The sequence below is a fragment of the Acomys russatus genome, chromosome 25 (assembly GCF_903995435.1).
Source record: "Acomys russatus chromosome 25, mAcoRus1.1, whole genome shotgun sequence".
Classification (NCBI taxonomy): Eukaryota; Metazoa; Chordata; class Mammalia; order Rodentia; family Muridae; genus Acomys; species Acomys russatus.
This window is the reverse complement of record NC_067161.1, coordinates 46,310,155-46,323,716: the sequence shown is the minus strand read 5'-3', so window position 1 is coordinate 46,323,716 and position 13,562 is coordinate 46,310,155. Positions and strand designations below refer to the sequence as shown.

At 39.4% G+C, this 13,562-nt stretch overlaps 1 protein-coding gene across 4 annotated transcripts in view; it reads left to right on the top strand.

Moving 5' to 3' along the window:
- The window catches only part of Map2k4 (mitogen-activated protein kinase kinase 4), a 93,857-nt gene that overhangs the window by 67,780 nt on the left and 12,515 nt on the right, over positions 1-13,562 (top strand). For all 4 annotated transcript variants that reach the window (XM_051168192.1, XM_051168191.1, XM_051168190.1 and 1 more), the window contains 4 exons: positions 1,300-1,419; positions 7,943-8,062; positions 10,258-10,309; positions 11,781-11,908. In XM_051168192.1, the coding sequence (XP_051024149.1) occupies positions 1,300-1,419; positions 7,943-8,062; positions 10,258-10,309; positions 11,781-11,908 (420 nt within the window). The remainder of the gene's footprint in view (positions 1-1,299; positions 1,420-7,942; positions 8,063-10,257; positions 10,310-11,780; positions 11,909-13,562) is intronic.

Genomic DNA, 13,562 nt, shown 5'->3' with positions numbered 1-13,562 from the left:
ACATCAAAGTCAACACATTTCATTTGGTCTGAAACACTGTAGATAGCAAGGTATGCATTTTAAGTAAAAACATTTTAAAATATATTTGGAGTATATGGAATGGATGCCTGGTGTAGTGTCAAACAGAAAGCCGAGAGAGAGCCCACTTCTGTTCTTTAACTGCCTGTTCTCCTGTCACATGGAATGCTCTTGTATCTCTGCCTCTGGCTTCTCTTCTGTAAAATGGGCTCAAGAATTTAATTGCCTGCCTTCACCCCTTGCAAGAGCATTGAGGACAGATACCTCGAAGTCTTGGAGGACAGAATGCTGCCTTGTATAATTTTTGATAGTAACTTATCTTGTAAGTAATGTGCTTTGTGTTGTGTACGGTGACACAGTGTGGCATTGTGAACTTTTAAAAAATGAGAATAAAAGCTATTTGCATGCTTTAATGTTAAACTGTACTTCTGTTATTAATGTCTTATATTTTCTGAACTTGATTCTGTTCTATTTTATTAGTGCAGTGGGGAATGTTCATCTGAACCCTATGCATTTGGGAGATGGAGTATAGATGTTTTCTGGCAGTTAGAAACGTGCAGAGTTGTACAGTTTGGTTAGGACTCTGCCCCAGTTCTGCAGTGTGCAGAGGACTGGCTTTTCATCTTGGGACTAGATAAAAAGAACTCCCTGTTTCTCCATTTTAGGATCTCCCTCCCCCTTCCAGGTTATACTGTCCTGCATGCAGACCCATGAATAGAAAGCCAGGGAGTTCAGAGAGGAAAGAGCTGGTTAGGATTTGCAAGGCTTGAGTTCTCATCTGTATGCTCTCCATACTGGTCCTCAGTTTTCCTGTCCCAGCCTGTTTCCCATTGCAGTCTAGTTAATTAAGATGCTAGGTAGTCAAGAAGGCTGTTGTTGCTTTGGGTGCTAAAGCCTATACAATTCTGAGATGATGGCTAAAAATATATGTGTGAAGCTGCCTACAATTATTCATGTGAAAACTTCTATACTCTACGATTTTCTTTGTATTTGCATGTGGGCATAACCTCAGAGCCCAAGAGCATTGTTGTGTAACCCTCACCATCATCAGTGAATGTGTGATCCAGAGTCCTGTGCCCTTAAAAGAATTCCTGAGTGCTTTTTTGTTAAATGTTCTGTGATCAGACTTTCACTTAAAAAGTATAAGGAAACATGATTTTCCTGTCTGGGCAATATTGTGAGGCTTGGTAATTTTCAGTACTGTGGTAAAGTACTCAAGTTTTACTCAATTTTCTAAAACTGTTCTATGATTGCATGACATCTGTTATCATTCTTTTCCAGAGAATACGGTCAACTGTGGATGAAAAAGAACAAAAACAGCTTCTCATGGATTTGGATGTGGTAATGCGGAGTAGTGATTGCCCATACATCGTTCAGTTCTATGGTGCACTCTTCAGAGAGGTACGAGTAAATTATTGGGGTTTTAGGTGATAAATCCATATGTAATTTGAATAAGTAAGAAGATGGCAGGATTAAATTCTACTCTCCAGCAAAGTGTCATACATTAACAATGAAATTGTCTCCTATAATCGTACAGAGCCATCCACGTTAACCTGTAGGTTATTCTTTCCGCTTAGGGTTGCTTTGGCTACTCATTTGTTTTTGTTATGCTTTTCTTACTAGTTCTATGAGGAATTCCACTGAAGTTTGGACTCACTGCTTCTTACATTAAAGGATGATTATCATCAATATATATGTAAATATTTCTGTGTCTTTGTGGTTGGTACTTCTGAATCCCATAGTTTCTTTTATGTTTTCTATTAAGACTGTGAAATATCTGTGTGTTAGTACTGCAATGTAGACTTTTAAGAATTATAATGTTTAAACTTTTTGGTTAATAATGAAATGGTTGTCATTGTGACATCTTTTTTTTTTTTAAAAAATACATTTTAAATTAAAATAGGTATACATCCCTTTCCCCCTTTCCTTTCCTTCCTCTAGCCACCTTTATGCATATATTCCATTACACTGTGTTCTTATTTGCCCCAACCTCCTGCCCTTCCCTGATTTCCTTCCTTGCTCTTGCCGGTCACTGTCCATTTTCTAATGGCCCCTTTTCTGTCAGTATTTTATTACACCTTCTTGTTCGCTTCACCTCCTTTCTTCAGACCTCTTCCTTCCTCTCAGTTCCTTCTCTATTTTCGTGCTGTGTGTGTGTGTGTGTGTGTGTGTGTGTGTGTGTGTGTGTTTTGTCTGAGTCTGTCTATCTGTTTATCTTCTGCATGTGGCAGAAAATATGCAGTATTTGTTTTTCTGAATCTGGCTCATTTTGCTTCATCGGATTATCTCCAGTTTCATCCACTTTCCTGCAAAGGATATAATTTCATTCTTTACAAAAGAATAAGTTTGCATTATGTGTATGCACCATATTTTTTAAAACATCCACCCTTTCATCTGTTGGTAGACATTAAGGTTGGTTCCGCACCTTGACTGTTGCAAATAGTGCAACAAAACCACGAATATGCTAGCGTCTTTGATATGCTGATGTACCTTAGACTGGGTATGGCTGGGTCATATGATAAGTCTACTGTTAGTATTATTGAGAGGCCTCCATACTGATTTCCGTAGAGGCTGTACAAATTTACACTGCTACCAGCAGTTGGTAAGGGTTACTTGCTCTGTACATTGCCATTGGCATTTGTTTCCTTGATGATAGCCATTTTGATGAGGTTAGATGCAACCTCAAAGCAGTTTTCATCTGTATTTCTTTGATAGCTAAGCGGCTTAAAAGCCCTTTTTCAAATGTATCTTGGCCATTTTTATTTCTTCATCTGAGAACTTTCTATTCATTAACTTACTATTGATTAACTGATTGGGTTTTATTTTGTTGTTAGTATTTAATTTCAAAGTTCTTTATAGATTCTAGATATTAATTCCTTGTCAGTTATATCACTGACAAAGACTTCCCACCATTCTAGAGGTAGTTTCCTTGTTGTGTTCATGGTTTTTTGTATTTTTTTTTAGGTTTATTTTATTATGTATAAAATATGTATACGATGTTGTTTCTGCATGTGCACCTACACGCCAGAAGAGGGCACCAACTCTTATGGATGGTTGTGAGCCACCATGTGCTTGCTAGCATTGAACTCAGGATCTCTGGAAGAGCTGCCAGTGCTCTTAACCCCTGAGCCATCGCTCCAACACCACCACCACTCTTTTGTTGGGGGGGGGGGAGGTGTAGAACCATTTTAATTTCATGTAATCCCATTTATCACTGCTTACATGCTGCTGGAGTCCATGTTAAAAAGACTTTGCCTGCTCAACTGCAGGTCTTAGATTAATGTCTTTGCTGTATTCTCTATTGGACTTTTTTTTGGTGCAGGTGGGAGAAGTGAGCCTAGTTTACTTTTTTTACACTGAATATCCAGTTTACCAGCACTATTTGTTGAAGAGGCTTCTTTGGTAATTATATTTTAACACATTTGTCTAAGATTTGGTGGCTGTAGCTCTCTGGATATATTTCTGGGCCCTGTCTTATCTACCATTGGCCTCTTTACAGTACCACTATTTTTGCAATTGTAGCTCTATGGTATGACTTAAGATCAGAAATTAGGATGCCTCTAGCACTGTGTTGTCTACTTAGTATTTCTTAGTATTCATTTGTTTGTTCTTTTTGTTGTTGCTTTTAATTTGTTTTGCTATTCTTACTAGTTCTATGTGGAAACCCACTGAAATTTAGATGGGGACTATCTTAGTTAGGGTTACTGTTGCTGTGCTACAACACCATGACCGATGTAACTTGGGAAGGAACAGGTTTATTTCACTCACAGTTTAATGTAACAGTTAATCATCTCAAACAGTGAGGACAAGAACTCAAGCAGGCTAGGAACTTGGAGGCAGGAGCTGATGCAGAAGATATGGGGTGGGGGTAGGAGGGCTTGCTTCCTATGGCTTCCTACACCCGCTTTCCTTTAGAACCGAGGACCACCAGAACAGGGTGATCCCACCAACAATGTACTGGGCCCTCCTCCATCAATCATTAATTAAGAAAATGCCCTAAATTCTTGTCTTCAGCACAGTCTTATAGAGTTTTCTCAGATGAGGCTCCTTCCTTTCTGACGACTTTAGCCTATGTTAAGGTCACATAAAACTAGTCAGAACATGGACTGTGCTGCACCTGTAGATTGCTTTGGGCCATGCATATCTAATTATCACAGTGGCTATTCTGCCAGTCCATGTGCTTGAGAGGTCTTTCTGTCTTCTAGTATATTCTTTAGCTTCTTCCTTCTAGACTTTCAAGTTTTACCCTTTTGTTAGAGTTATTACAAGGTATGTTATTATTTACTTTTTGAAAGTGTGATGAATGAGGTTTTTTTTAATTTGTTTTACCCAATTTTTTGTTTTGTTTTTCTGGGCAAGTTCATTGCTGGTATGTGGAAAGGCTACTGACTTTTTTAATCAGTAGTTAGATATAAAATACAGTTTATGGGGGCACAGGCCTTTAATTCTAGCTCTTGGGAGGCAGAGGCAGGCAGATCTTTGTGAGTTCAAGGCTAGCCTAGTCTACAGAGTGAGTTCCACAATAGCCAAGGCTACAAAGAGAAACACTGCTGTGAAAAAATAATACAGTTTATGTCTTAGTTACTTTTCTACTGCTGTGAAGAGACACCGTAACAAAGTCATTTTATAGAAGAAAGAGTTTTGGGTGCCTTACAGTTTCAGAGGGTTGGAGTCCATGACCCTTATGGTGGGGAGCATGGCGGCATGCACATGAAGGGGTGGTACTGGAGCAGTTGATGAGCTTACAGCAGGTAGAGAGAGCTAACTGGGAGTGGCATGGACTTTTCAAACCTCAAAGCCCATCCCTGGTGACACACCTCCAATAAGGTCATATCTCCTAATCCTTCCCAAATAATTCCACCAACTGGACCAAACAGTCAAATACATGAGACTATGGGGGACACTCTCCTTTAAACCACCACAGCGGTATTACTGTATTTATCACATCTAGAGTTGTCTTGTAGAGTCTTTGGGGTCTTTTAAAAATAGGATCATGTCGGCCAGGTGTAATGGTGTACACTCTACCCCAGCACTTGGGAGGCAGAGGCAGGCTGATTTCTGTGAGTTTGAGGCCAGCAAAATATACAAATTGAGCTCTAGGACAGTCAGGTCTACACCAAAAAACCCTTCTGGGGTATGGGAGTGGGGAGGGGGGGCCATGCCATCTGTAAATAAGGATTGTTTAGTTTCTTCCTTTAAAATATCTGTCTTTTGTCTCATTGCTCTACCTAAGACTTTCAGCATTACGTCCAATGAGAGTGGACACCTTTGTTTCCTTTCTCATGTTAGAGAAAATGCAATCGATTTCTCTTAATTCACAGAAATGTTGACTATAAGTTTGTCATATATGCCCTATGTTGTGCTGAGCTATGTTGCTTCCAACCTTAGTTTCTCAGGGTTTTCATCCTGAAGGAGAGTTGCATTTTGTCAAAAAACCTTGTCTACAGCTTTTGAGATGATCATACAGCTTCTCCTCGAGTCTTTTGTATGTGCTTTACTAATGTACTGCAGGAGGTGGCTTGAGTGAGAAATGTCCCCCCATCGGCTCAGGCATTTGAACTACTTGGTCCCCAGTTTCAGTTGGTGGCACCGTTTAGGGAGTGTTAGGAGGTATAGCCTTCCTGGAGGAAGCACGTCACTGTGGAGAACCTTTGAAAGAATACAGTCATATCCTACTTGCAGGTCTGCCAGGGCTTCCTGCTTCTGCTGCTGCTTGCGATCATGCCTTCCCACCGTGATGGGCTCTGTCTCTCTGGAATCGTAAATCCAAATAAACTCTCGCTTCTAGGAGCTGCTTTGGTTATGGTATTTTATAACAGCAACAGAAAAGTAACTAGTATGTATAAGCGTATGTACAAAACAATCCTTACAGTACTGAGCTGAAAGCAACTTAGTATTTATGGGTTTTTAAATTCAGTTTGAAAGTATTTGATTGAAAATATCCTGTGTATGTGTGGGTTTGCTGTCATTGTAATGGCAGCTTTGGAGGATGGTTTTGGTGTTCCTTCCTTCCTGTCCTGGAGCAGTCCGAGGACAGTGGTGTGGCTCATCTGTAAGGGCCTGCTTCAGTTCAGCATCAGCCTTTCCAGCCTGAACTTTCCCTTGTTGGGAGATTTTATTACCACTGCAGCTTTAGTGCTCCTCATGGGTCTGCTTAGTTGCTTTTATCTTCTTGATTTAGTTTTAGTAAGCCATAGATATCTATAAATTTATCCTTTCTAGATTTCTTGTTTGGTTTTGGTTTTGGTTTTTCGAGACAGGGCTTCTCTGTGTAGCCTTGGCTGTCCTGCACCCGCTTTGTAGACCAGGCTGGCCTCGAACTCACAGCGATCCACCTGCCTCTGCCTCCCGAGTGCTGGGATTATAGGCGTGCACCACCATGCCTGGCTGATTTTTCTACTTTTTTAAGACTATATTTCAAGCATTCCCTAGTGATTCTCTATCACTGGCATATATTCTAGAGATACCTAGTAAGTTACTTTTATCTGTGGTGCCTTATTCATTTGCTTGTGCCGTTACGCTCTTTGGCAACATTTTATAGTTGGATATTGTATAAGGCTTTTTCTATCTTGTTAGATCATTCCTGTGTGCCTTACAACTTTAATTTCTGTTGGGAATGATGTTTGTGTACGCATGTGACACTCTTCCTCCAACAAGGCCGCACTCCTAATAATGCTATTCTCTCTGTGCCAAGCACTCAAACACATGAGTCTGGAGTGCATACCTATTCAAACCAACTAAGGGTGATTCAATCAAATGTCAATATGGCTACAGTAGCTTTCCCTCATCTGCAGGAGGTGTATTCCAAGACATCAAATGAATGCCCAAGACCGCTGATATTAGCAAACTTGATATATTATTTTTTCTTTTACATATACCTGTGAAAAAATTCAACAGAATATTGGCACAATAAGTGACAATCGTAATTATACCAAACATAAGGTATAACAATGATAATATCTTGGGGGGGTTACTTGAATCTCAGTATAGCAATACTGTGGCAGTTGATCTAATAACTGGCATGGTTACTAATGAAACATGGCTGCATGGAGTGCCTATCCAGACCCTTTAGAAAGCAGTGGTGACTCTCATCAGGGGCCGGTTGGGGCAAGACATCACAGCATGTCATCAGCTATGGGCAAACAGCAGCTCGAAACTTATGACATGCTTATCACTAGAGCCCTATTTGTGCTGTTATCAGACCATGGTGACTGCACGAAATCAGGGACACTGACCCGTGTCTCTGTGATAAAGCTGCCTTCACACACTGGTTTAATTGTTGCCAGTGTTGATTTGCTGGGGACAAAGACAATAAATGAGCATCTGTGCTGCACCAGACGGTGGGAAGTTCTGCAGAGAGCAGATGGAGTGAAGGCGCGCTGCGCCAGGGGCTCTTCTCACCAAGAAGGCGGTGGCTGACCTCGACACGGTGTCATTTACTACTTTTTAAGCTTTCCAATTTGAGAAGTTTTATTAGTTTCTTAAGATAAGCTCTTTTGTCAGTGAGAAAGGATGGTTTTCCAGATAGTTCCTGATTTGGGTTTGGTGATGGCAAATTTTGAACTATTTGTCAAGGCACAAAAGTTTTCTGTAAGTTAAGAGTGGTCGAGATAGGGGTTGGAGAGATGGCTCGGAGGTTAAAATCACTGGCTCCTCTTGCACAGGATCCATGTTCAATTTTCAGGAGATCTGATGCCCTCACTTGGTGTCCGATGCTTTGGCCAAATAGTTCTGTTTAAACCTAGGTAGGACATCCTTTCCAGGTCCCTAATGATGAATAAAAAATCACCATGAGTTGGAGGTTCAGTGTAAAAGCCGAGGAAGGTGTCTTCCTTCTTAGTTCTGTTTCTGTCCTAAGTAAGGGGAAGACATCAGTGTTTCCAGTTTTAGGATTTTATGGTGACAAATATCTGTTGTTTTACAGGGCGACTGTTGGATTTGTATGGAGCTCATGTCTACCTCGTTCGATAAGTTTTACAAATATGTATATAGTGTGTTAGATGACGTTATTCCGGAAGAGATCCTAGGCAAAATCACTTTAGCAGTAAGTATCTGGCTTTCGCATTGCTGACATGTAACTGTGAAGAAGTTGCTGGTGTTTGGATTTTGCATTGTTGTTGCCTTCATGAGAAAAATCAATTGTAGTAGGACAAGAGATACCATACCATAATTAAAATTATATACCACAATTAAAATAATAAGTCTGAGGAATACTTTCCAAATATGGTCTATGAATCCTACAGTGTTGTTCTCATTCAAATCTCAAAGAACTATAACAAACTGATTTAAGCAAAGCTAGAAATGCTGTTTTATATTTGTTTCTCCTGCTGTTTTAACTATCTTTAAGTTGATTATATACCTAAACTAATCAGAATGGCAGAAGTCTTTTTAAAGCCCTTTAATTGCAGCTTTTTGACAAGGTTTGTTTTGCAGTGGTTTAATAATGAGGATTATTCAGACTAAGCCATTTAAAATGTTGCCTTGTAATTTTAGGAGCCAAATTTAGGAGCCAAAGTTGATCAGCTCACTTTTACCAGAATACCAAGAAGGAAAAGAGTTCACTTTTAAATATGTGTATGGCTTGAAACTGACTTTCTTGCTCTCGTCTTTCAGTTGAAAAGTGTGTAAAACTTTCTTACAGAGGAAAAGGCAACTTATTTGTATGAAACAAAACTAAAAAGACATTTAGAAGCCCTGAGACTCTGAGCCAAATACTTGTTTAGTTAGCTGGTGTGTACGACCTAAAGCACATTGTGGCTGCATGTGGCTTCTGGTTTCTTTGAACCAGTCTTCCCCCAATTTAGTTTATTTGTCACTTGCCAATTTAGTGACTTCTAGAGCAAATAAAACTGATTTAAAAATATAAACAATTTCTGAACTCTATTTCACTTGTAAGAGATATGTGTGTATAATAGTATACTTTACAATTTTGATTAAACTTTAGTTAGTATGTTATTTTAAGGTTGATAATTTGCTAAAATTTTGTCACCGCCAAAGTAATGATTAAATTTAAACCTTTTACGACTAGCTAACTTTAGAGATCTATATCCTTTCATATAATAGTATATAGAGTGAAACTGAGTTGAACTAGATACTTATTCATAGTTCAGATGAATATGTAAGCTTTACATTGTTAGTTTAGCTACCCATCCAGTCTACCGAGCCACTGATGTCTTGGAACTTGCCCCCTTTAGACAGTATTAGAAATAATAGTACTATACAGTAGAATAGTACTACAGTACTATACAATAATAGAATAATGATAGTAGTTAATGGTGAGTGAATTTTATTTGTCTTGAGCCAAAATTCTATAACATAATCTTTTTGGTAGTCATATAAGTAATATACCATTTTTACAGATGGTAAATCCAAAAACATGGGAATATTAAGTTGGTTTGGTATTTACACCGTTTTAAGTTATTGATGTTTAAAACCTCCAAAGCTTGCTCTCATAACCCCACTCTTAACTATAACATACAAATATAAAATTATTTTATCACATATTGTAATATATACAGTATATACCTGATTAACTTAGTACATGTGTGTTTATGTTTTCACACTGATGATCACCTTATATACTAAGTTCAACATTTTAAATTGCTTTCTATAAAGTCTCATGCTACTTAATAGACCAGTGAGCACACAAGAAGAGTTACTGAGATAATATAAGGTGGAATTTTCTACATTCCTTATATACTTCCTGTGATGACAAGAACGGCTTGACTCTTTCCTTTTAAACAGCAAATGTGTTGGCTGTTGTTAGGCCTCTGTTTCTTCCCTTTCTGAAGAAGCCTACGATTTCTAATCATGAGTAGTGTGAGCCAGGATGGATGAACTGCTACTGGCTGAGCAGATGTGCCAGATCCACAGACGTAACTCAGGAATTTGGTGAACAAGTGTGAGGAGCTGAGGATGAAAATCATCCCCGTCATGGGTAGTAGAGCCAGTGCAGTGAGCTTCTTGCACTGCTTTTATGATTGTACAGGTTTGAGGGACTAAAACAGTACAACGGTGACTTAACATTGCTCATGTTACTGTTTTCTAAGCTGTTAGGAGTATGTAAAGGCAACTAGCCAGATGTAAAATTGCATACCATCGTCATTCAGAACACAGAGGACAGCATTTGAAATGTTAAGTGGAGAAGACATAATGGAAGGCTGTGGAGGCTTGTAATAGGTTCTTAGGCTGTTTGTAAAAATACAGAATCTTTATCCCACTTCTTCTTTTTCTCCCTAGACTGTGAAAGCACTAAACCACTTAAAAGAAAACTTGAAAATTATTCACAGAGGTGGGTATGAATTGCTTTCTTTAATTACTCAAAACATTTTAAAATTAAAACTACCATAATACTATATAAACTTTCATAAAATATTAGTATTTGTGGCTAACAAAACAAAACAAAAACCCAACTAACAAAACAAACCTACAAAACCGCTAAGCGCTGTGTATCCCGAAGCTTCGCCTTTGCCTCCCCTGGGATTCTTTAAGTTTCCATCCAACTTAACTAAGTAGATTGGACCTAAAGAGTATATTTAGCTACAATTATTGATCTTAGTTAGAAATAGTTACTATTGGTTATAAAGCCTCTTTGTACAGTTAAAATCTGCCAATAAAACTAATAAAAGGGAAACATAAATGACTAAAAATAAGTCACGCATTGCCCAATGTAGCTGAGGACTCTGCTTACTGTCAGGGCATCACAGTGGGCCTGTGGACATTCAAAGAATGGCCCTTCAGAACCGGACCTCAAGGATCCCCCACCTCACCCACTGCTGGGAATTGAACACAGGTCCTTTTGTGTGCTGGACAAGTGATCTCTACCACTTAGCTCCACTCCCTCTGCTAAAGCATTTTAAAGCCATGGAATTTCTTCTATGAAATACTTCTTCACTTTAGAGCATGTTTTACAAAAGATTTAAAATTTACATTACAAACTAAAATTCCTCGAAAACATGACCTGCTTGTGAAAAGTATTAATTGTCACAATTTTAATGACCACCTCAGCTCCCAGTGTTCCTTCTAGACACATCAATGTCTTGAAAAAAGGACTTTTGCTTCCCATGTGCCCTTTTTAGAGAAGGACATACTTTCTTGCATGTTTGTATTCAATGTCACATTTGCTAGAATTGTCCCCTGCTCTGAAAGTAGCTACTGCCAGAGAGCATGAGACTTACCCATCAGAAGCCACAATTTGCAGAGGTGGGTAGAACTTTACCACGAAAGGATGGGTCTATTGTGGTTCTCTTCTAGACTTTTTGAATTATATATAGATTTTTCTGTGTCTCAGTTGTTTTCCACGATACTGACAATGAGACAGGTGGAAAGACTGTGATAGAAGTAGACAGTGGAGGCCCCCAGAGAACTCTGACAGCTCATTGGCACAGTGATGGTGGTTATCAGGGAGGAAGATCTTTGGCTCTCTGCATGCCAAGCAGAGGTGCAACTGCTCTGAATGCGGGGGATATGAATCCAAGGGACAATTAGTTGGGAGAAACTGGAAAAAGTATTTGAGGTCAAAAGGCTTTCTCAGGCTGAGCCTTGACTCCATAGTTAAAATGCTTGCTGCTCTCCAGAGGACCCAAGTTCAGTTCCCAGGACCCCCACTGTATGTGTGTAGGAGGGGACGGGGCCTCTAAAAACTCCCTGTAATCCAGCTCTGGGGCATCTCATGTCCTCTTCTTTCCTCTAAGTGTCTCTTCGCACACTTAAGAGTCACTTGATTGATCAGTTCTATACTGAATGGCATGTATCTCTTGCAGACATCAAACCTTCCAATATTCTTCTGGACAGAAGTGGGAATATTAAGCTCTGTGATTTTGGCATCAGTGGACAGCTCGTGGACTCCATTGCCAAGACAAGAGATGCTGGGTGTAGGCCATATATGGCAGTAAGTGTACAGCCAAGTCCCTTGCTTAGCAGGCGTTGCATAGAGAGCCTGTGCCCTGAGGTGCTGGCTGTAAGGAATCTGCCTTGCAGCCTCACAGTCATAGAAACGTGGTTCCGAGGACACAAATAGAGAAGGGGTATTAACGATTCACTGTTCTTCCTGACTTGATAACCTCTGTAGCTCTGATGTTGACTGAATCAAATGAAATGGTCCTGCACTTGGTACAGAGGCCAACATATTAATAGATGGACAGGAGCACAGAATTAATTTTGAAAGCCTCAGGGTGGCTTGACTTTCCTTGATATATTATTATAACATATCAGAAATGCCGTTTGCTTGCATTTTTGTAACAAGGTCTTATAAAATTTGGGCTCTTCCTGCTTTAGCTTCTGCCTTACAAGGCCTGGAACCCCCGGGAATGCCCTCGTGGTAGGCTTTCATAATTTTTCCTTGGTCTAGAGAAGCTGGGATTACTCTTAAGTTGTTGAGCATTATTTTAAAAACTGAAAACATAATGTTTTTATATGGAAATTGTTAACTGTTTACCAAGCTCTCTTCCCCCACACATAAATATATGAATGTATCCGCGTATGCTTGCGTGGTTGCTGAATTATTTTATTCTAAACACATGAGTGTCCCTTTCCTAAGATGGACGTTCTTTTACCTGACCACAGTAACACTAACATGAGTAAAATAGTTAAGAATTTTGTAGTATTACATAGGCAATACTTACCTACATTTCTTAAATGTCTAAGAAATAGTCACCTTAAAAGGATGCCTTGTTTTCAGCTTTTATGTTTACTATTCTGGTCTGAACTGGCCTGGACTCTTCTTCTCTCCATGGGAATCACCTTTTTGGAAGTAGTTTTTGAACCCTTCATTCTTCATGAATCTGATTCACCCAGGTGATTAGGTTAAGACTGTAGATTGTTTTGAGATGCCAACTTCATAGATGATGTCTGCTTTATAGTTACCAAATAAAGCGCATCATGTTGACTACTTGTAAACACTTGAAAGATAGTGGGGGAAATTGCAAAATAGTGCCCTCTTTCCTCAATTTCCTCTTTTGAACGTTCTTGATACTCTAATTTCCAAGAGATTCCTCATCCTTTTATTACCCTCCAACATAGCAGCTTCTAAAAAGTTACTTCAGGGGCTGGAGAGCTGGCTCAGGGGTTAAGAGTACCTGTTGTTCTTCCAGAGGGCCCAGGTTTCAGTTCCAGCACCCATGTAGAGTGGTTTCTAAATGCCTTTAAGCTTAGCCCCATGGGATGGGATGCATTCTTCTGGTCTCTGTGAGCACCGCCTCTCCCCCCGCCCCCATCACACACAAGGCATACACACACAGATACAAGTACATAAACACAGATACGAAGTATATGAATAAAAGTCACCTCAGCTTCCCTTTTATAGCTTTTTCTCTCTGTGTCTTCTTGAGATATTGAAGCCTTTCCATAAAGTGTATAAAACAGAGGTAGATCATTGGTGAAAGAGAGAAGGGTCTACTTTATAGAAGTATTTCCTAAAATGTATCATTATCCAAACTTTTTTCTCAGTTCTGTGCAGTGTTTACTTCACAAATTTTGTGTACCTGTTGTTTGGTGTATAGTGCATCTGTTATGTCACTCTCTTTGACTTTGTGTGTGTGTGTGTG